Genomic DNA, 24,034 nt, shown 5'->3' on the forward strand with positions numbered 1-24,034 from the left:
AAATTCTGTGCTGTGGTTCTGTGGCCAGTGACTTTAATATACCAGGATCCAAGCAGCTATTGAATCTGGCAGTAACAAGACAAGCCATTATTAAATAACCCAATTCCTATCACCTTTGTTACATCCCTTTCCTTGTGTATGCTTTGTCTAATGTTAGTGACATCTTTAGGCAGAGACCTTATTTCTCTCTGATTTCATTTGCTATACCGTAACACTGGAGTAACTCCTTTGAACTCAATGCATTCTAGTGTAATTGAGAGCAGAAAGTGGTCCCTAATCTTTTCCAGACCTGTGGGGATTGTTTGGTACATTGTTGTTACTACACCAATAATGAAGGATATCAATAAGCCAAGTTGCATGGTAAATTTTGGAACAATGTCCTACTCACAAATCTTTATAGTCAGGGAGCAAATAATTAAATGCAAGAATTAGCACTTAAATCCCTCTAATCCACAAAGCGATCCCTCTCTGCATATAAAGGCTATGCAAAAAAAGAGAAAAAAATTGCATGTGTGTCATTTTGTTCTGCTTTTTCGTTTCCCTCTAAATAGCAACTCCTGTCTGCAAGACTTTGTGTGGATTATAAATATGAAATATGAAAGGGGGGGGGGAATTCACCTCAATGGCAGATTTTCTTTGTCATGCAGACCCAATAATATAAATTACATGGTATTTAATGCTAACGTTCAAAAGGATACATCTGCTTGGGACGTCTCTCCAAGTGGCTCGGTAAGAAGATAGGTTCCTGGAGGATTATAGTAGCTAAAAATGGACAAAGTCCTATTCAATCATCAAGTTAATTACCCTAAGCAAAGGCAGGATCTAGTCAAAGGAATCTTTAAAATAACCATTTCTTCCAAGTGTAGTCAAGATATTTGAGGTCGGGTCTGAAGCTGCAACTTCTGTGCCACTATCACTTCTCAGAAGTTTCACACTTGATGTCATGGCTTTATTTTTGATTGATCACTGTTCTGGTGTAACTGGATTTCAGTGGCTGTAAACCACACACACCCCAGTGAGATTTCAAACCTGGGTACCTGAAGTGCCACATCTAAATAGAGTGACCTGATTTTCAGAGGTGCTGAGTGTTGTCAGTCCAGGCTCTACTTCTCTGTGCCTTAGTTTCCCTATCTGTAGAATGGGATTAACAACATTTAGAGTGAAATCCTGGTACTATTAAAGTAAATGGCAGAACTCCCATTGATTTCCATAGGGCTAGGATTTCATCTTCAGTGTGTCTACCCTCCTAGGTACGTCGTAGAGTTAAGTCCATTCAGGTTTGTGAGGCATTCAGGTGCTATGGAAGTTCATTAATGTTTGTGATAAGTACCAGGGTGAATTAAATACTTTTTTTTTAAAAAGGGGGAGGGAGGGAGGGATTTCTGTGCGGCGCAAGTCTGATTACTAAGGACCCAATTGAAAGCCCATTGAAATCAGTGGGAGTCTTTCCATTGACTGATGCTTTTTGTATTGGGACTCTAGAGACTTGCCACAGCCAAAATAAATAAATAAATAAAAACCCACTTTCACCCGCTGTCTTCAGCTGTGATGATGGGACCCTTAAGCATACGGCATGCAAGTATCGCAACTGTTTGGTTATAACCTCAAGGAACACATTGGAAACAATGCAATTCAGAGTGCTAAAAATAATGCTACTTCTAACTCACATCTATCACTTCATAGGCAGCCTGCCAGGTAAGCAAAACATAACAACAGTAGCTCAAACCTACGATCAGTTGCTCCGGTGCCTTCTGAACAACATTCAAATGCCTGCACAGCCCTCCTGAAAAGGGCAGTGCAGTAACCCAACAACCCGATTAAAAGAGCCTGGGCTGCCATTGAGGGGTTGGCATAAGATAAGGACGCAGCTGCTGGGAATTGTGCAACTGGAAAAGCCCCTGACCCCATCAAACATTTGACCCGGCCTTATCAATGAAAAGCCCAAAAGTGATGCCAGGATCATTCAAGCTGCCTTGCTACATTCCCTGACATGGAAAAGGAGAAGCTCACAACTTCTGCCCAGCTTTGTCGCTGGTATAACTCCATTAGTATCAGCCGGGGTGAATATAGCTCAACATCTGTCATTTCTTGGATTTTCAGGCTGGAGGTGGGTTTGTTAAAAATTGACATAAAATGGCTTTTCTGTCATCCTACTTTGCCATCAGAATTTGCTTCCTTGCGGTAGATCCTGGAAATTCTGGCTCCATCGAAGCTGTAGAAGCAATGCATTTGGGGCTGCCAGTTATGAAATGTTTGTTCCTTGACTTGGTTAATGCTCGGTTTCTTACCGTAATGTAGCCAGGACCCAACTGTGTTTTAATCGTGTACCTGAACAAAAGTTACCATTTTGGACACAACAGGGCTATAATAGGGTCATAGTTAAAACACACTTCAGCCCGGATCCTCAAAGGAATTTAGGCACCTTAATTTCAATGGCAGTTAGGTGCCCCTAAATTCCTTTCAAGATCTGGGTCTTAGATCCTCTCTAAAATGGAGCAGGATTTTTACCGCAATAGCCAGATTGTCCAGGACAGATGAGCACCTTCATGTAGGAATTCAGGTGCCTGATCCATGCCTAGGGTTATTTTAAAACTAAATTGGGCAAAGCAGTAGCAAATCACCCAGTAGTGAACAATTCTGCGCTGCCTTCTCAGGGGGACTGGGTGATGTTCCTATAAGAGGGGGAGGCTAGGGCAGGGGCATGAGTCTGCAATGATGCAGGTGCACTGGTCATAAAGCTTCCTGTTGCTGGGACTCGGAGAACATGTCCCTGTCCCGCCCTACTGCAGGGTCTGGAAGAGGAGTTCTGTGTCCCGCCACAAAAAGCCCTCTGCCTTGGGCTTAGTGGAGGGAAAGGGAGCAATAATTAGCCTTGTTGTGGGCTGGAAACCGAAGCCAATCTATAGGAGGTACTTTTGTGGTCCCCGTTACCATGGTATCTAAGTGTCTCAGTCTTTAATGTATTTCTTCTTGCAGCACCCTCGTGTGGCAGGGCAGTGCTATTCTCCCCATTTTACAGATGGGGAATGGATGTCCAGAGATACTAAGGGTCTGCTTTTTAACAGTATATCGGAGCCTAAAGACACGGGTCAGCATCCAGGTACCTAACTCCAATGTGAGTTAGGGCCAGATTATTAAAGGTATTTAGAAGTCCTTCAGGAACCTAAGTGACTCACCCAAGATCACACCGGGAGTTTGTAGCAGAGTAGGGAACTGAACCTGGGTTTCTTAAATCCAGCTACTGCCCTACCCACTGGACCATCCTGCCTCTCAAAGTCAACAGGGAGTCTTCCCCTCAACTTCAGTGGGCTTTGGATCAGGTCTTTAAGTATGTGTTTATTGCAGAGGAGAAGAGACTGTTTTCTGCTGAAATGTCCTAGATGTCTCTCTTGGGGTGGGGGGGGAGGTAACTGCTGACTGACTTGTACAAGAGCGAGAGGGAAGCTACCTCTGTAGCAAAGACAACAGGTGCTGAGGGAGGTTCGTTCCCAAGGGTATCAGGATGCCGACATTGTCTTAGAAAGGCACAGTAAGTGCTGTGCTCATGGAGACCTTCTGCTTAATCCCAGCACCGTCCTGCCTCCCAAGGGCTTGTGAAGATAGGAATGTAACAGATTGTGAGGCGCTCCAATGTGTGATGGTAATGAGGAGCATACAAATACCATTAGGTAGATCTAAGCCAGAATTATGTCTCTGCCAGCGGTCGGCTTCAGAGGAAGGTGCAAGAAACCCAACCGTAGGCAGATTTGGGATAATCTGCCCCCTAATCCATAGTAGCTAGAGATTGGTCTAAACCCTGTAGCATGAGGTCCTTTCCCTTGCTTTTTTCGTAATATTTACTATGATAACTCTGGCTAGTCTTAACTTTTAAATGTCCAGTCCTTCTTTGAACGTTGCTAAATTCCCAGCCTCGGTGACATAATGTGGCAAGGAGTTCCCCAGTCTAAATATATCTTGTGTGGGAGGAAAAAAAATATTTTCTTTGAATGGTTTTTAATGTGTGGCCCTTTGTCACCATTTCCAGCAGGTGAGAACAGGACCCTAAATGGAATAGACAAGAAGAGCAACAGCTGCTACTGCACTATGGCAAAGGTAAAGGCTTTCCTTTGGTGCCTTTGGTTTTCACTAGCCCTGTTTCATCTACTCTGAGATCTCTGTGGGAAATGCAGGGGAGGCTTGCAACCGTTGCGAGGAGAATGTCAGGACAGGAAGAATGTGTCACAGATTGTTGGGTAGCCTCAAAGCCTGGTAACTATGCCTTGCCTTGGATCTGTGACCAAAACTAACCAAAACTGGGATCTCAAGACTTGAGCTGCTCTATCAGTTCAGCTGCATAATGGAAATTCTAACTACTGGAGGAGAGGGCGGCTGTGCTATTTGGGGGCAGGCGTGTTTGGGCCGAGCCTGATATCCAGACACCTATCGATTTTAGGGGTTCCTTTAGCTGAATTTGCTCTACACACCATTAGTCATTTTTTTAAGGCTTGTGTTTGTTCATTCATGTTTGTTTCACATCCATCAGCTTTTGGTTGAAGTTTCAGTTGCCCAGAAGGGGCCTGGATTGCTGGGCTCAGCTGCTGAGATCACCTCCTCTGTCAGACAAGCTGCCTGAGAACACTGTGTTTTCTCTCAGTTAGAGGTAAGAGCAACTTGAAGGAGAGTTTCAGCTGGTGTTTATAGCCTTTTCACACCTCCTGTGGTCATTAGAGGAGGAGGCAGTGTGTCATAGTAGTTACAGCAAGGGACAGCGGGTTAGTAACATCAAAAATCCAGGGCTCTGTTCCTGATTCTGCCACCGAATGATCTTGGGACAGTCCTTTAACTGCTCTGTGCCTCAGTTTCCCTACATATCATACTATAATAATAAGACTGTCCCTAAGTAGATACCTCTATGGGTCCTGTCACTGTAGCATCTGAATTATACTTGTCCACCTTTGTGCTTTGATGTTCTGGGTTGGAAGATGCCATGGAAGTGTGTAGAGTTATTAGTGTCCTATTACCTTAAACATCCCACAATAGGTGTGGTCAGAGCAGGGGTGTTAACCCCAGTGTCCTGGCTAAATTCTTAAATTAGGTAATTTTATTCTGCCTACAGGTATTAAACACTCCTTATAGCTTGAACTGGATGCAATATTCTTCCTCTCTTATGGTGCTGTGTAACATTGTGTTCAGTTTAAAAACTGCTGCATTTCACTTCAGAGGTGGCTGCATCTCAGTGGCGCACGTGTTTGAAGCAATATTTTTTAAAGAGCAGTTCTACTCTGATTGTGTAAGAATGGCACATTCTCATCAGCTGTCCCCTCTGTACATTTCGGATTCTTACTTGCTCACTTTAGTACCCAGCGTTTGGCCCATACAATTTTTGTTACTGATGATTTTGCACAAGCCAGAAAAGAAACAGCTTGACTTTCAAATCTCAGGATGCGTGTGCATCTTTGGCCGTGAGGGGAAAAAAGCAGCCAACATTTGACTGGTATACTGAGCAAATCCACACCAAAAATCACTAAGGCTCAATAAACATGGAACACTAAGGTGTCACTTTCCAGAGCGGAACCAAACTTGGAATCTGAAGGCTAGCGAGAGGAACAACTGCATTGAAGATAAGAGCTGAAGGAAACACAAGTCACAGTCAGAGATTATAAACTCTTTGGTGCACAGACCGTCTTTTTGTTTTAAAGTTGAGCACGTGCTTTGCTCAACTGGAGCCTAGTATTGGACTTTACAAACAGATGGTTTTGCAGCTCCCATTGATTTGGTCTCCCACAGGGTCTTACCCATTAACTGAGCAGTGGTTCATCAACAAAGGACCTTAAGACCAAGGGAAAGTCCTTCATTCTTGCTAGGCAAAACTCCCCAGCGACTTCCGTGGGAGTTTTGCTTAAGTAAAGACCATAGGATTTGACTCAGATTATCAGACACATTTGTTTCACACTCACTCATCTCTTAAGATTTGTGGCTTTTCCTCTTCCCCTGATGGAGCTGGGTTAGTCAAGGTGCAGAAGGGCTATTTGTTTAAGCTTTGCAGTAAATTTCATTGTGTAACTCTTACGCCTTTGCCTTCTGTATAATACCCCTTTATAAGGGCTCTCTGGTGTGCAGAGATCAGCAGCTGCAGAGCATGCAGTTCAGTGCAGATTGTTTCAGAAGACACACACTGTGCCCACTCTTGGAGACTTTACTTTTGTTCTTTCTTGCTTAGTTGTTCCCTTAAATCTGAAATAAAAGCTCTTCCTGGCTGAAAGTACCTGTTTACACATTGTGTATGGGAAACGCAACAGATGTAATCAGCTCTGATATATCGGAGGAAAGAGGAATCTTTATTATTACAGGCGAGTCTCACCTTATGCGGGGGTTCCATTCCGCGGTTAGCGCATAAAGCGAAAACCGCGTATAGTCAAAATTACATTGAGTTGAACGGCAGGCGGACTCACCCGCACTACAGGTACAGTATTAAAATTGTTATATTTCTCTTTTTTTTCCGTTTTCTTGGTTTTTGCCGACCGCGTAAAGCTGAAATTGCGCATGTTAAATGCACGTAAGATGCGACAGACCTGTATTTTATAATACAGCACCATAGCTATGCATAGAACAAACAAAAAACATAGCCTCTACCCCAGGTCCTTACAATCAGAGAGGAGTAGGGCACCTGACCTCATTCCAAAGGCCACCCCAGGGGTCCTTTGCTGGACTCTGAACCCCATCCCAGGGGTTGCACAGATAGTTGGATAAAACGCAGTGTGATACAGTGAGAAGGGAGGGCAGGCAAGGTTGGGTAGGAATGGGAGGGAGATGTGCACAGGCTATTAGAACAGGAGTACTTGTGGCACCTTAGAGACTAACAAATTTATTTGAGCATAAGCTTTCGTGGGCTACAGCCCACTTCATCGGATGCATGTAGTGGAAAATACAGTAGGAAGATATATATATATATACAGAGAGAGAGAGAGAGAGAGAGAGAGAGAGATACACAGAGAACATGAAACAATGGGTGTTACCATACACACTATAAGGAGAGTGATCAGTTAAGGTGAGCTATTATCAGCAGGAGAGAAAAAGAACTGTTTGTAGTGGTAATGAAAATGGCCCATTTCCCACAATTGACAAGGAGATATGAGGAACTGTGGGGGAGGGGAGGGAATAAACATGGGGAAATAGTTTTATCTTGTGTAATGGCCCATCCACTCCCAGTCTTTATTCAAGCCTAATTTAATCGTGTCCAATTTGCAAATTAATTCCAATTCAACAGTCTCTCGTTGGAGTCTGTTTTTAAAGTTTTTTTGTTGTAATATTGCAACTTTTAGGTCTGTAATCAAGTGGCCAGGGAGGATGAAGTGTTCTCCAACTGGTTTTTGAATGTTATAATTCTTGACGTCTTATTTGTGTCCATTTATTCTTTTACGTGGAGTCTGTCCGGTTTGGCCAATGTACATGGCAGAGGGGCATTAGGCTATTAGGTTACCTGGTGTCACAATTCACGCTGTGTTAATCCCATTTCTTTACCTATATATTATTTATACATGTAAAGCCTGATTTCCAGAGCACCCATGATCTCAGCTGAAGTCAATGGCAGCTGTGGGTTCTGCGCAAGGAAACAGCATCTTCACTTGGTCCATCACTTTTGAAGGCTTTTAATAAGAAGTCACCCTGGTTTAGATTTTCCAGAACAGCCCTCGTCAGTAGTTACCTAGAGAAAGTAAAGAGAGACGATCCCTTCCCAGCAGTGATAATATTTTGGACCACCATATGGTCGAGAAAATGGCAAACGCCACTTTGATTCCTCCATGTTGCCTCTACCACTACTCTGTAAATCCCGCTATTTATCCACCTGCATGTTTCATTTCTGACTCGTCTTTCCCGATTCTGCTACAAATTTAGAAAGGAAGTTTAGGAACCACATTTCATTCTTCACCTACACACTTGGGGTAGCTGGGTGGTGTTAGTGGCCTGTGAGATACAGGAGGTCAGGCCCTTCTGGCCTTGAACTCTGTGACTTCATATGTACTTCAGAGTGGGCCCAGTGGCCAACTGGACAGCACAATAGACTACCCTGGTCCTCATTCCGGGCCTGATCCAGAGCCCATTAAGTCAATGGAAAGACTCCCATTGACTTCAGTGGGCTTTGATCAGGTCCTTGCAAAGCGTAGTTATGCAGCTGCTGTCGGAATGGCCTCCTTGGAAGTTGGATTATTGGTTGTCTTCCTGTACCGAGCAAACATTTCTCCCCTGGCATAGATCCCTGTGGCTCTAATAAACGAAGGCCATCTCTCCAGTTACAGCGGCACATTGTCCCGATATAGCTGTGCTGCTGTAAAAGCGCTTGTGTAGCTGCATTATGCAGACAGGAGAGAGCTCTCCTGTCGACATGGAAAATCAGCTCAAGAGTGGCGGTAGCTATGTCAGCGGGAGAGCGGCTCCTGCTGACATAGCACTGTGCACATGAGCGCTTATGCAAGCAAAACATATGTTGCTCACGGGGTGTGTTTTCCCCCTCCCCCCCCCCCCCCCCCGAGTGACAAAAGTTTTGCCAACATAAGTACTAGTGTAGACATGGCCTACATTGAATTGTTTTTCTTTCTCATTTGGATTGTTTTGGAGGGGTGTTTACAAAGTGACAATAAAAGGTTAGAAGAAGTTTATAGGAAGACTTTGAATTATTTAACATCTCTATTGTAGGGCGTTATAATTCAAGGACCCCTTGTCCGAATCAATTCAAATTTTGCAAAACAAAAAGTTGTACTTTGGCACTAGATCGAACCAATCAATAAGGCAGCTGATATGACTTTTCTTGTGGAATATATTTGGAAAGGACAAAATAGGACGTAAAAGAGAAACCCAGTTTCAATTTTAACCCTGGATTAGCAACTCCCACTGATTGATTTAGCTTATTAGAACTTATTCTTATACACCCATGCAAGCTAAGTGACTTATCCATGGTCACACAGCGAATCAGTGGCTGAACTGGGAGCAGAATCCAGGTGTCCTAGCTACTTGTCAACTAAGGGACACTGGAGTCAGATTCTCAGCTGGGGTAAATCAGAATAACTCTAACTGGAGTCATTGGCACTATGCTGATTTACACCAGATGAGAATCGGTTCCACTCTCTCCTCCCTTAGGCTGTGTCTTCCTTAGGGGAAAAAAGTGTGTTCTTCCATCAAATTAGCTGAACATCCCTGAGGAAGACAAGGCAGTGCGTAGTTTTCACACAAGTGAACTGGTCGCGTTAAAGACTATGGGGGGAGCCTTGTCTTCACTCTACTGCTAACTCGAATGAAGAGCACCCCCTTCTTTTCTGATGAAGACAGGGCCTTCATGGCTAATGCTGTTGTGAAAAGAGCTAAAATCCCCATACAGGTCGTTCTCACCTGTCACTGAGAGGAAGTGACGTGTCCATGTGAAGTTTGCATGGCACAAGATGCTGTGATGTGATCTCAGCAGCCGAGCCCAAGGATCCAGGCGTCTCCTGGCTCTTCGGGGCAGGCAAAGCTACCGCTAAAAGCCAACGGAGGTGAAACAAACAAATACAATCCTTAAATAACAAGTGGTCAATAAAGGCAAATTCAATTAAGATGAAACTCAAATATCTGCTCCCCCTTATTGTTATGGGGTCAGTGCCAGGGGCAGAGGGATAAAGCTGCAGACCAGCCACTGACCATAGAATCATCCTCAACTCCCTCCCCTCCCCCCCCCAGCTACCCATCCAATATCCAGATTGGAGTGCATGCTCCTCTCGCAAAGACCCCTCTGTGGCTGCTGCTGGGCATGGCTCCGAATGCACATCTATGATGCTACATAAGTAATGAATAATCACCATATAAGATGATGGGGGTGGGGAGGGATAGCTCAGTGGTTTGAGCATTGGCCTGCTAAACCCAGGGTTGTGAGTTCAATCTTTGAGGGGACCATTTAGGGAACTGGGGTAAAAAATCTGTCTGGGTATTGGTCCTGCTTTGAGCAGAGGGTTGGACTAGATGACCTCCTGAGGTCCCTTCCAACCCTGATAATCTATGATTCTATGATAACCACCTCTGCCTCTCAGCCCTGAGGGAGTGAGAAAGATCCCAAACACTCAAGAGATATTGGCCCAAGTCAGCCCATGGGGCAACAGGGAACAGCTGTGTATTTGATGATGTTTCACACAGAACCAGCTCAGCAAGTTGCACCAATAACAGTCACTTTAGTGAATATGACCTTAACTCCCTCCCATAGGCACTGACTTTTATTTTTCTTTGCAGGTGCCCCACAACCCTCTCTGCCCCGAGGCCCCGCCCTCACCCTGCCCCCTCCCCCAAGGCTCGCCCTCACTCTGTCTCTTCCCACCCCCACTCCCTGAGGCCCTCGCTGCTCTCTGCCCTCCCCCAAGCCACCAAACAACTATGGTTGGTGGGCACTAAGCTCCCACTAATTTTTTTCCAGCCCTGAGCAACCACAGCGTTGACACCTATGCTCCCTCCCTTTCCTGACGTTCTCCTCACCGCATTCCTGATGGGTTTGCAAAGGAGGTACTTCATGTCCTTTCACTTCCTGCAGCATGCCATAGAGATTTCAGTGTAATGTTACTTAGCTAGTGAAAACCAAGGGGAGAGAAGAAATACAGATCCTCTACCTTTGTCACAGCGCACAGGCGTCTGCTGCGGTATTTTCTTGTCCATTCCATTTACTGTCCCGTTCTCCCCTATTGATAATTACAAGAGTTACATGTTCGCAAATAATCACATGAACTTGGGTGATGTGTAATGACCTGGGATTGTGCAAAAAATCCCACTGATGCTTTGTGAGATGGCGCAAGCTAGGAATTCCTAATTCACATAGGCCTACCAAGCTTTGTAACACTTACTGTGCCTCTGTAAGAAGAAAATGGCATCGTGATATCCTTGTAAATAAAACTCACGGAGCACCTGCAGGGGAAACCACTCAGCATTATAAAGGACAGTCATTCCAGTTGCAAAAGAAGTGTCCCTGTAGGCAGTAATTACAGTGTTGCCAACTCTTGCCATTTCATTGTGCATCTCGCAATATTTGGTGTTTTTCTTAAAGCACCAGCTACTGGAGTCATGTGATTTTAAAAAAAAATTATTTACTTTATTTATTTATTGGTGAACATCTCTGCTTTCATTAAAAAACATTGCTGTGGAGAAAAGCCTGAAAATTTGAATTCTAAAGGCTGAAACATCAGAAGGCAAATAGAACCTACCCAGAATTTTTTTCTAAGGCAATTTTTTTCTAAGGCAATTTTTAAGCAATCTCATGATTTGGGGTGGGGGCTGATTTATGATCCTCACATGCTTGGGGTTGGCAATACTGAAATGATGTGGCACTGTGCAGTGCCTGAGGCTACTCACCGGAGGACTGGGTGGGAAAATACTATAACTAAACCTGCGCAAGTTCTCAACTGAGAGCTGGAAGGTGCTTTGGAAGAAGCTAATGCAGTTGAAATAGGCAGGGCAGTCCCTCGGGCAGATGTCGACCTCTCCTGTGTAAGGGGATACCGTGATCACGGTATCCGAGTCCAAGCCAGGCTGCACGTTAGTCATACCTCCATCAACGTAGCGCTGAGAAGACATGTGGGTTGAATCAGATAATGGTTCATCTTCTGTGTGAATCACAGCATGCTTATCTCGTGTACGCCTTAACAAGAGAGCCAGATCCCATTAGGAAGTCCAGATCACAACTTAAGCACGTAAAATGGGAACTTTTGGGACCGGTTCTCATTTACATTAAGGCCACTTAACACTGGAGTGCAAATCACACTGATGCCCATTTTAAGGCCTTTTTACACTGTCTCAGTGCAAATGAGAATCAAGCCCTTATGTAGCTAATGCCATTAAATGAAGAGGGGTCTCGTGGTTAAGGCAACAGATTGGGAGTAAAGAGATCTAGGGAGTGGATCCTCAGTTGAAGTAAATCAGCACAAGTCCATTGCGTTTACTGGAGCAATTCCAATTCACACCAGGTGAGAACATGGTCTCGAGATTCTAGATGCCATTGTGTAGCTCTGGGTTCAGGACGGGCCCTATAAGCATACTGCAAATGAATATAAACTTGTGCTAGCCGGATACATGATAGTGCTAATGGCTCAAGCAAACACTTGCAACCTGGAGGGATCCATATGCCCAGAGCTTAACTCAGCTCACTGGTTTCGTTTGCGCTTTTGCCTCCTCCACAGCTCCTAGCCAACCTGAAACTTGCATTAAAACTCAAGGGGTGTGAAGTCCCATGGACTTGAAACTGACAAAAATGCTTCTTGGAATAATAACCCACTAGGACCCCAGGCAGTAAGGACTGCACACCACAGCTGCATGCCTGAGATCCATGTCAGCCCACCGTCTGGTGGGATCAGAACATTTTCCACCTGGAGCATTGGCAAAATGCACTCACCACGCCTTGGAAGGAGGGAGGGTTGAATCCACAATAGATAGGAAGGAAGCAGCTACAGATCACTGCCTGTGGGGAGAGGGGCAGAGGGTTACAGGTGAGTAGAGATAAATATTTTAGAGGCGCATCATCAACCAAGAAATTTCCCTCTGAAAATGCTGCACCTATTGTTACAAGTAACACCTCAGACTGACACGATGGGGCGAGCATAGAGGGGAAACAGCTTGGATGTCTTTATTTCAGTGTGTTGATGCCGTTGCCAGCGGTTTGTGTACAGGCTCTTTGGCTGCTCTGTTGTTGGTTAGTTGCACTTTCCATCTGAGATAGGGCAACGGACCAGGTGAGGCGGGGGCTAGTCTCATCTCTGCCACTGACTTGTTATTGGACCTTCTGCAAGTCACTTCCCCTCCCTCTACTTCACTTTTTCCATCTGTAAACTGGGCATAACGATGCTTTTCTTCCATACGGGGCCAGCTCTTCTACAGTCAGTGCTGCCCACTCATCTAAGATCAACACATTGTCACAACTGATTCAAATGAGGACTGAATTCCAAGAGCCTGTTAAAGGTTTGATTCCCATTGTGCCGCCTGATTGGAAAATTCTAGAGAAACTGATGGTGAATCCAGCTGGACAGCTCTATAAATTGCTAGGTCAGGGTGGAACTGGCATTTTCACTCATGGGCACAGATCATGCAACAGGCAGAGTCAGTCACTATGGGTTAATTTGTATGTGGCTGCTGCCTCCGTATCCAGATGGCCTCTGGATAAATAAGCCAACAAGAGTTAGAGCTGATGGAATATTTTGCTTATAACTTGATGCTCAGCTGGGGGTGGAGTCTCTGTGGAACCAGACCAGGCTGGAATTCTCCTGTCCCAGCCTGCACCTGTAGTTTGAATTAAGTTCAACAGGATTCCTCTCTCCCTAATAAACTCAGTTGTTATTTTCCTAGCGCATCGTCAGTTTAATTACTTCCCCCTCTTCTAAATACATAGGAAACAAAGCCACCGTTACCTGTATGAGCTCCTCCTTCGATCTGTACTCTGAAATGATGACGTTCTGTAAGTCCAACAAGCGCGTGAGGGAAATGCAAAGCTTCCCCGAAGCCAGCTGGTGTGAGTTCTCCGGCAGCTCTTTACGCAGCCCCTTCTCTATGATCCGAAGCATACAGTAACCTGGACAAAGGGTGAGAATACTCGCTTTCCTGACTTCTTCCATAGCTTCATGAAAAAATTCTTCTATCAGACCTGGGAGGGAGTAACCGATCTCGATCACCAGTGTTTATAGACAAAAAGGAACAAATTCTCTCACGTCCCAATAGCAGATGCTATACAGTGATGAGTGTGTTATGAGAACCTATAGAATAGAATATTCTAAAATCTGTAGACAAGAATGTTGTTGTTACTTGTCTTGTGGAGGTAGCTAGAATTCCCAGTCAGAGGTTCCATAGTGCTAGGTGTTGTACACGCAAGTAATGAAATGGTCTCTGTTCCAAGATGCTTATTGCCTAAGATTAAGAGAGTCAAGGGGAGCTGTGTGGTACGCATATAGAATTTGGCTCACGGTACCTTACAGTTAATTTGATATCTGGGTAACTTCAGCCTCCATTTAATTGGATCAGAACCCCAGGAACACAAATATTTGTGTTAAGAGAGACTAAGTATTTACACAAGTCCAATGTGTCTAGTGAGTCAAAATGTGCCAAACAAATAATATCGAGTCCCATCTGTGAAGCCCTCCGCAATGATGGGCTAGGCAATATCCATTATTGTTTATTATTATTAAGGACCTGATCAGATTATCGGGGGGCACCCTAAATAAGGCATTTGCAATCCACTCTGGCCCACAATCTGGGCCGTAAGCATTTTATTTAGGGTGTAGCCCAGGGAGCAGGTTCACAGTCTGTGACCTTGTAATAGTAACAATTTATAATGCCCAATGGATGTTACTTTGCACGCCATTGGTAATATTTTCAGGGCTGATGCTCTCCATTATATGTTAGGCACATTTGGATTCATTGTAGCCTATCGTGATGTATAAATAATTAACAGTATAAAGCGATCTCCTAGCACTGGGTTATATGTGAAAACTGTTTCCAAGAAGAATCTCAGAGCATATCTTCTCACGGTTGCAAAAGAAAGAGCTGTGTATCTGGGCTTTCCCAGTGATTCCTGCAGGGGGTGTTGGGCGGAGTGGTGTGATAAATATCAGGAGTCAAGGAGAAAACAAAAATCAAACAATCTAGCAGGGGGGAAACAATCTTTTCTCCCCGCAGTTGCTATTTAGCTGACAGCTGCATTTTCACAAGAAAGCATTATGGCCATAAGGACATAAGAACGGCCGCATTGGGTCAGACCAAATGTCCATCTAGCCCAGTATCCTGTCTTCCGACAGTGGCCAATGCCATGTGCTCGAGAGGGAATGAACAGAACAGGGAATCATCAAGTGATCTAGCCCCTGTCGCCCATTCCCAGCTTCTGGCAAACAGAGGTTAGGGACACCATCCCTGCCCATCCTGGCTAATAGCTATTGATGGACCTATCCTCCATGAACTTATCTAGTTCTTTTTTGAACCCTGTTATAGACTTGGCCTTCACAACGTCCTCTGGCAAGGAGTTCCACAGGTTGACTGTCCATTGTGTGAAGAAACACTTCCTTTTGTTTGTTTTAAACCTGCTGCCTATTAATTTCATTTGGTGACCCCTAGTTCTTGTGTTATAATAAGGAGTAAATAACACTTGCTTAGTTACTTTCTCCGCACCAGTCATGATTTTATAGACCTCTATCATATCCCTCCTTAGCTGTCTCTTTTCCAAGCTGAAAAGTCCCAGTCTTATTAATCTCTCCTAATACAGAAGCTGTTCCATACCCCTCATCGTTTTTGTTGCCCTTTTCTGAACCTTTTCCAATTCTAATAGATCTTTTTTGAGATTGGGCTACCACATCTGATCCAAAGCATCCTGAGGTGAATGGAAAGACTTCAGAGGGCTTTAGCTCAACTGTAAATTGGCAGCAATCTCAATGTTGTAGATTTCACCTCAGGAGCAGAATCTAAATATTGCATCATAGACAACAACTTTTGTAACTGAAGACGTTTGCACATGTTGCTACTAGGCTGTACCTAACACCTCCCCAATGTGCTTCACCCACACACAATATCACGAGACAGGTCCCTGGATTTGGTCCAACCTTACATCTCACCAGCCAAACCTCCTTTCAAAACCATGTTGGCTTGCGGAAGGGCAAGCCCCCCTCACACTCATCTCTAAAAGAAAGGAATTGATGAGTTAAGAGAAACATCTTCCCCCTACTGTATCCTAACACCTAACAACGTGCAGAGCATGCAGACTCAGCGCCTCCTCCAAACACAGAGAGATGCTTTGTCCCTTCGTCCATCTACCTTGTGCTGCAATGCCAGGACCTTAACTTTGACTCCTCAACAACATTAGCAGGTTGGCGTAGGTACACTGGAGAAGTGTGTTTGTGGCCCATGGGTAGGGAGATCTGGTCTGATGAGCTCCAGGATGCTTGTCAAACCAGTTCCGCGGGGAGGAAAAGGAAGTAAGATCCCTGGGCCAAAGGGGGTATGCATGAAGGATGCAGCAATATGCCAGTTATGACCCACCCAATCCTCATTTATCCCTCTACCATCTTCTTACACATTGTCCCTTGATCCAGACCCCCTCCAGTCTTCTATTCAGGGCTCCCATTCCCCATTGCCTCTGTCAGAGCTCAGGGCAACTGCACTTGTATTCCCCTCTGTGGTCCACCAACGGCACCCACTCTGTGCTCCCAGCAACTCAGCCATCACCTCTCGTGGGTAGAGACCTGTGTCTCTCTCCCTCTTGACCAGGGTTTTTCCATGCTGCACAGTTCCCTGCCCTGTGAGATCCCCAGCAAGCCAGACTGCCTAAACAGCCCAGCTTCTGTGCTTTGCTGTCTCTTTGACGGCTAGAAGCAGCTGTAACTGGCAGTCGTGACAATTGACCACACAGCCCTTTGTAAGCAAGCACATTTATTCTTAACATGAAAGCATTCCTGAGGAAACCTATTAAAACAATAAAAGAACCTACGCTCATGCTAACAAACTTACCAGAGATCACCCCTCACTCTGAGAGTGCTCTGGTAGGAGTCAGTCCTTCAAACCACAACAAGGGTTTTTCCTGTGGTTACAAATTCATAGCCTTAGCTCGAACTAGCACCCCCATGAATAGTTCAGTCTTTCCTTTATACAGCTGGGGCCTTTGATACTGAGACTCCAGGAGCAGGTGATCATCAGAAAATGGTCCCCTCCTCAAAGTGTAGCCTGGGTTTTTGCATATCCAGAAGTGGGGAATTTGCATTCACCTCCACCTAGAGATTCCCCAGGAAAACCACATTGACCCTCTTTGTCCCCAAAGTCCACTCTTGCCTGGCACATTGTTCAGTATCATATTTGAAGTTCATAACACTTCCCAATGTTCACATCCCATCTCCGCTCTGGAGGTACGTGACATACAATCCCAGCCCACACAAGCCATTTGTTTAATACAACGGACCCCAAACATACTTAAACTTAATTCAGTAAGGTCTCCCAGGGATATTGGAGGAAATTCCATATCTGTCACAACCATCACTCTCAGTGGCTGCCCCCCGCTTCTCCAGAGATCAGGACAGTGCTGGCAGAAACCAGATGTTTGGGGCAAAATGCCAGAGGTTTCTAGGTGTAGCTCTCTGGAATTATGCCAAAGAGCAAGAGAAATAAAGATATAGAGAGCTTGACCAGAATAAGCCATTCCATAATAGCCCTAAGTATGGGCCAGGGAGAGCCAGAGAATGACTCAATACCTAGTGGGTAGCGCAGTCACCTGGGAGACCCACATTCCAGTCATAGGCACCAAATTCTGCTCCCCCCTCTGTCCCCAGCCCCGCCCTGACTCCACCCCTTCCATGAGTCCCCGCCCCTACCCTGACCCATCCCCTCGCACCCCTGCCCCGCCCCCATTCTAACCCCTTCCCTAAAGTCTCCGCCCCCTCCCTGCCCCTATTCCGACTCCTTCCCCAAATCCCCGCCCTGGCCCTCCCTCTTCCCTGCCTCCCCCTCTGAGCACACCACGTTCCCACTCCTCCCCCCTCCCTCCCGGAGCAGCCAAACAGCTGTTTGGCGGCAGCAGGGCAGGAAGCACTGGGAGGTAGGTGGAGGAGCGGGGATGCAGCACATTCAGGGGAGGAGGTGGCAGAGGAGCTTTGCTGCCGGTGGGTGCAGCGCACCCACTAATTTTTTACTCTGGGTGCTCCAGCCCTGGAGCACCCACAGAGTCAGCGCCCATGGTTCCAGTCCCTACTCCACTGAATAGTTAAGTGTTTAGACAAAGCGCAATCACTTCCACAGGAGAGCGCTCTGCGCCAGAATACACGACAGCTCAGTCATTAGGGCATCCGCCTGGGAGGCCTGTGTTCAAGTCAGGCTCCAGGTCAGGCAGAGTGGGGATTTGAACCTGGGTCTAACCACACCCCGCTAAGTGCTCTAACCACTCGACTGTTGGGTATGGGAGGGGGAGGCAGCATGCTCTTAGGGTGGCTCTGAGCATGCCTGCCAGATTGGTCCCCACAGGCAAAACAGATGGAGAAACGCCTAGTTTGGGACTCCCATTGGAATTTGGATGTGAGTTTGGCACCGAGTTGCTCAATCATGTCAGGACTGAGGGAGCCGTGTGCACGCCCAGCTGCAGAAACTTAGGGGTCAGAGGTCTTTGGGTGGCAGCTGAGGAGCGGTTTTGTGAATGCCCATGATGCCTACATTTTGGACTGAGGCACGTGCATCTCTCTTGTGAGTAGCCCTAAGTCACTTGCCCAAGGGCATACAGGAATCTGTGACAGAACAGGGAATTATACCCAGGTTTCTTCAGACCTAAAATAGTGTCCTAACCACTGGACTAGCCTTCCTCTCATATATACAAGTCGCTACCCTCAGGCACGCCAGGGGGACCCGATAACAATCTTCAAATATGCTAAGGGCTGTTATAAAGAGGACCAGGATCGATTGTTCTCCATGTCCTAAAGGTAGGATAAGAAGTAATGGGCTTCATCTGCAGCATCGGAGATTTAAGTTAGATGTGAGGGAAAACTTTCTAACCATAAAGGAAGTTAAGCTCTGGAATAGGCTTCCAAGGGAGATTGTGGAAGCCCCGTCATTGGTGGTTTTTAAGAACAGGTTGAACAAACCCCTGTTAGGGCTGGTCTAGGTTTCCTTGGTCCTGCCTCGGTGCAAGGGGATGGACTAGATCAGTGTTTCTCAATCTTTTTGATACCAGGGACTGTCTTCCTGCCTTCCTAAATGGTGACAGGGAGATCTCAGAGATCGGCACCGGTCCGTGGACCAGTCATGGGGAAACACTGGAGTAGCTGACCTCTTGAGGTCCTTTCCAGCCTTCCATTTATCTGATTCTCTGCCCATTGAAATACCCCTAGAAGAAGCCACGTTTAAAAATACACACATATGGAATAAAGTAAATTGACACCTTCCTTACCTACATCAACTTCACATGCCACTAATGCAGCTACAACTGACCCACACGATGCTCCGTAGACCTTGGATGCTGATCTCAGTATTTCAGGTGCCAATTCCCATAAAGCCTGCACCACTCCTACTTGGTAGTTTATAAGAAACCCACTACCTGAAAAAGAGAGAGAGATTGGGCTTCCGGGGCCCTCTGGATCTTCTTCAGCCATTGCCAGCCACACTGGGAGCTCACACCTGCACTTTGCAAAAGAGTTAGTGGGGTGCCGAGCAGCACTCAGCAGATTGTGCTTCTAGTCAGTGACAGAATGTCTGTCTTTGCTGACGAGCCGTCAGCACTGAGGTGTAGGCAGGGTTGGGTGGAGTCAGAAGACGCTTGGTCTTTTTATCTGACGCCATTCATCAACTCGTAGCAGTGGGATTGCTCCATAGCACTTCGCACTCAGTAATTATGAAGGTTGCTTTCTTTATTGGTAATCACAGAGTACAAGTACAACACATTGTTTGTGCAAACAGTAATGACCCCGGTGACAAACTTCAAATGCATTTCCACCGAACTGGCACAGTTTTACCATATAGTAACAGTTTCCTTATCCACTACATGGGCATCATATACATTAGCGGAAACTTTATACAGATGACTAGGGAGGAGTATAAAAATATTGCTTCAGCATACAGGGGTGTAATCAGGAAGGCCAAAGCACAACTGGAGTTGCAGCTAGCAAGGGATGTGAAGGGGAACAAGAAGGGTTTCTACAGGTATGTTAGCAACAAGAAGAAGGTCAGGGAAAGTGTGGGACCCTTACTGAATGGGGGAGACAACCTAGTGACAGAGAATGTGGAAAAAGCTGAAGTACTCTATGCTTTTTTTGCCTCAGTCTTCACAAACAAGGTCAGCTCCCAAACTGCTGCATTGGGCAGCACAGTATGGGGCGGAGGTGAGCAGCCCTCAGTGGTGAAAAAAACAGGTTAAGGACTATTTAGAAAAGCTGGACGTGCACAAGTCCATGGGTCCAGATCTAATGCATCCGAGGGTGCTGAGGAAGTTGGCTGATGTGATTGCAGAGCCATTGGCCATTATCTTTAAAAACTTGTGACGATCGGGGGAGATCGGAAAAAGGCAAATATAGAGCCCATCTTTAAAAAAGGGAAGAAGGAGAATCTGGGGAACTAGCCTCACCTCAGTCCCTGGAAAAATCATGGAGCAGGTCCTCAAGGAAACCATTTTGAAGCACTTGGAGGAGAGAAAGGTGATCAGAAACAGTCAACATAGATTCACCAAGGGCAAGTCATGCCTGACCAACTTGATTGCCTTCTATGATGAGATAACTGGTTCTGTGGATATGGGGAAAGTGGTGGACCTGAGATACCTTGACTTTAGCAAATCTTTTGATATGGTCTCCCACAGTATTCTTGCCAGTAAGTTAAAGAAGTATGGATTGGATGAATGGACTATAAGGTGGACAGAAAGCTGGCTAGATTGTTGGGCTCAACAGTTAGTGATCAACGGCTCGATGTCTAGTTGGCAGCCAGTATCAAGCCAGGAGTTGGTCCTGGGGCCGGTTTTGTTCAACATCTTTATTAATGATGGATGATGGGGATGACTGGCACCCTCAGCAAGTTCATGGATGACACTAAGCTGTGGGGAGAGGTAGATACACTGGAGGGTAGGGATAGGGTCGAGAGTGACCTAGACAGATTGGAGGATTGGACCAAAAGCAATATGATGAGGTTCAGCAAGGACAAGTGCAGTGTCCTGCACTTAGGATGGAAGAATCCCATGCACTGCTACAGGCTGGGGACCGACTGGCTAAGCAGCAGTTCTGCAGAAAAGGACCTGGGGATTACAGTGAATGAGAAAGTGGATATGAGTCAGCAGTGTGCCCTTCTTGCCACGGGGGCTAATGGCATATTGGGCTGCATTGCATTGCCAGCAGATCAAGGGAAGTGATTATTCCCCTCTATTCGGCACTGGTGAGGTCACATCTGGAGTACTGTGTCCAGTTTGGAGCCCCCCACAACAGAAAGGATGTGGACAAATTGGAGAGAGTCCAGCGGAGGGCAACGAAAATGATTAGGGGGCTGGAGCACATGGTTTACAAGGAGAGGCTGAAGGAATGGTTTGTTTCATCTGCATAAAAGAAGAGTGAGGGGGAATTTCATAGCAGCCTTCAACTACCTGAAGGGGGGTTCCAAAGAGGATGGAGCTAGGCTGTTCTCAGTGGTGGCAGATGACAGAACAAGGAGCAACAGTCTCAAGTTGCAGTGGGGGAGGTCTAGGTTGGATATTAGGAAAAACTATTTCAGTAGGAGGGTGGTGAAGCACTGGAATGGGTTCCCTAGGGAGGTGGTTGAATCTCCATCCTTAGAGGTTTTTAAGGCCCGGCTTGACAAAGCCCTGGGGTTGGTCCTGCTTTGAGCAGGGGATTGGACTAGATGACCTCCTGAGGTCTCTTCCAACCATAATCTTCTATGATTATTCTTAAGAAACAGCAATTAAAATCTCTGTACCAGTAAATTCCATGTCAGATGATTATATAGGTCAAGAGACAGCATTGCCTAACAGGGGTTCTCAAACTGCATTGCACCGCAACCCTCTTCTGACAAAAATTATTACACGACCCCAGGACGGGGGACCGAAACCTAAGCCTGCCTGAGCCCCACTGCCCCAGGTTGGGGGGCCCAAAGCCCAAGGACTTTAGCCCCAGACCGGGGGCCTGTAACCTGAGCCCTGCCACCCAGGGATGAAGCCCTTGGGCTTTGGCTTCGGCTTCGGCCCCGGGCCCAGGCACGTCTAACTCCAGCCTTGGCAACCCCATTAAAATGGGGTCCCGACCCACAGTTTGACAACCACTGGCCTATTAGATAGAAAGCATGACAGCCTGGGCAAGCCTGGTTTCTATTCCCAGCATTGCTGGTGACCTGCAGCAAGTCACTTCAGTGCTTTGTGCCTCAGTTTCCCCATCATAAAATGGAAATAATGGTCCTCATCTCCTTTGTAAAGGGCTTTGCGCTCTATGGGTTGAAAGATGTATGTATCTATGTATGAGCTTTCCCACTGAAACATATCCCTTGAAAGAAACTGTTTAGATACTGAAATGCAAGTTGGAAAAAAAATCAATTTTTAAAATAATCGATGGGTCAGAGTTAAGGTGATTGTGTTGCAGTGAAATGCATTTCTTTGTACTTATTAGAATTATGTGTTTGTTTATTATGGGTTTGATCCTGCCCCTTTGAAGTCTATGAGAGTTTTGCCACTGACTTAACAAAAGTAGGAACAGACCTAGTGCCCTGTGACCATTGGGTTAAGGTGACCAGACAGCAAATGTGAAAAATCGGGACGGCGGTGGGGGGTAATAAGAGCCTATATAAGAAAAAGACCCAAAAATCGGGACTGTCCCTATAAAATTGGGACATCTGGTCACCCTACATTGGGTTAAGTGCATTATAAACACACAGTAAGAGACATTCCCTGCCCCAGGGAGCTTAGGTCCAGATTTTTAAAGGTATTGAGGCACCTAAGATGCAGATCAGCACCTAGTGGGAGTTAGGCGCCTAGGGAGGTTTGAAAATCCAACTAGAATGTCAGTGGCAGAGCTGGGAATAGAGCCCAGGCTGGCAGCCATTCATAGAGCAGCCCTGGAGTCTGGCATAGCAGCGATTCAGGTCCTTAAACCAGGGTTTCCCCAGCTTTCACTGGTGGAACCTCCTGGTTGGTGGATTGGCCCCTCCACGTACACCCCTTGTGTCTCATTGCTCCATGGCCTGGCATAGTTGCTACCATATCTATTTTCTCTCTCTCATGTTTTCTGCCTCTCTTTCCTTTCCTTTCCTTTCCTTTCCTTTCCTTTCCTTTCCTTTCCTTTCTCTTCTGTGTTCCTTTGCTTGCTAGTAGACCACATGCTGCCCAGCGTGCAGAGGGAAGTGTCTGCCCATGAGTGGCTCTCAGTGGTTAAGCCATGTGCATTCCGGGGGCTGACCGGGGTGCCACATGAACAGAGAAAAGAAACTTGGGCTGCTGAGCCCTGGACAGGTGCATTAGGGTCTGCTGCAGGAGCAGGGAAGGCAGATGCATGGGGATTGGGTACATCCTGTGTGGAGCAGCATTCTCCACTCACTGCTCCTCTCCTGCGCCTTGCTCTCCCTGGACTAGTCTGTCACCTACCCCACGCCTGGTTGGGAAATACTGGTCTATGTTGCTGAAGGCCCAGCGTGCCTATTGAGCAGGGTGTAGCTAGTTACAACAGGACTGAACAAAGAGGACTCATGAAGGCAACTCCCTCTTTAACACAGGCTTGGAAGATTTCCTTTCCAGGCCAACTCAATAGCTAAGCGACTCTCATGTTCCTGTCGGACACGATTCCCCTGGCTTCATAGCTGAGTCGAGTCTATCACTTCTCAGGTCTCATTCCAGACAGACGGACAGTTTTAAAGAACCTATGTGCCTCAGTTTCCCTATCTGGGTAAAGGGGGGATAATGACAAGGAGCTCCTTTGTAAAGGGCTTTGAGATCTAGGGATGAAAAGAGCTAGGCATTATTAATTTGGATGAAAGCCCCATCCTTTGGGATAATGAAGCCAAACAGCACATAGCCATAGAAAAGCTAGCTGTGAGAAGCAGCCCTACACTCTCTGAGCACCGCTGTAACCGCCTCACCTGGACGATTTCCTGCTGCTGCGATTATACCAGCAGACAGAGGATGCCATAACCACAGGCTGAATCTCCCCCTTCTGTGTGATTTCATTGTTTATATTAAGTACTTCATGAAGCTGGACTCCCCTGCTCATTATTCGATGGCTGCAGGGACACATAAAAGTTCAGAGAAGCCTGTCGGGTCACTACCCCCAATCCTCCACCCCCACGGGCAGGTCAGTACCACACTGAGCCGATCATGCTCCTGAGCAGGTCAGAGCACAGTCCCCCTATAAAGCAGGTCAACCGTCCCACTGCTGGGGCATGGCAAAGCCCTACGGGCAGGGCAGCTCAGGGATGTGCTAAACCCATCCTCCTGCTGGGGGAGGCAGGCTTTGGTCCCCCTCCATCGCTCTCCCATCCCCTCAGGGACCAAGTGGGAGAGCTGGGGCTCTGCAGAATGGCCCAAGGGAATGGGGGACTTATAGGGAGGGGGAGTAGGTACCTCATTGTCCTTTCTCCCAATTGGCCA

General features: G+C 46.4%; 1 protein-coding gene across 1 annotated transcript; it reads right to left on the reverse strand.

Annotated features, from left to right (window-relative positions):
• Positions 1-7,598: 7,598 nt before the first annotated feature.
• LOC101931995 (omega-hydroxyceramide transacylase-like) lies at positions 7,599-19,082 on the reverse strand. The gene is made up of 8 exons (XM_024114785.3): positions 18,881-19,082; positions 13,386-13,618; positions 12,377-12,442; positions 11,341-11,550; positions 10,836-10,896; positions 10,605-10,673; positions 9,364-9,490; positions 7,599-7,684 (listed from the first exon to the last, which is right to left on the reverse strand). Exons 1-8 carry the CDS (start codon positions 19,080-19,082, stop codon positions 7,681-7,683), a joined length of 972 nt encoding a protein of 323 aa, XP_023970553.2. The 3' UTR covers positions 7,599-7,680.
• Between the last annotated feature and the right edge of the window lie 4,952 nt (positions 19,083-24,034).

This window comes from Chrysemys picta, chromosome 4 (assembly GCF_011386835.1).
Source record: "Chrysemys picta bellii isolate R12L10 chromosome 4, ASM1138683v2, whole genome shotgun sequence".
Taxonomy (NCBI): Eukaryota; Metazoa; Chordata; order Testudines; family Emydidae; genus Chrysemys; species Chrysemys picta.

Bases quoted from the DNA above. Each gene is read 5' to 3' on its own strand.
- LOC101931995 (XM_024114785.3), bottom strand. From the start codon at position 19,082: ATGGCTGAAGAAGATCCAGAGGGCCCCGGAAGCCCAATCTCTCTCTCT. The intron at 13,619-18,880 runs GTAAGGAAGGTG...ACTCCCTCCCAG, and splicing joins GGCATGTGAAGTTGATGTAG to GTCTGATAGAAGAATTTTTT. The intron at 12,443-13,385 runs GTAACGGTGGCT...CTCTCCCCACAG, and splicing joins CGAAGGAGGAGCTCATACAG to GCAGTGATCTGTAGCTGCTT.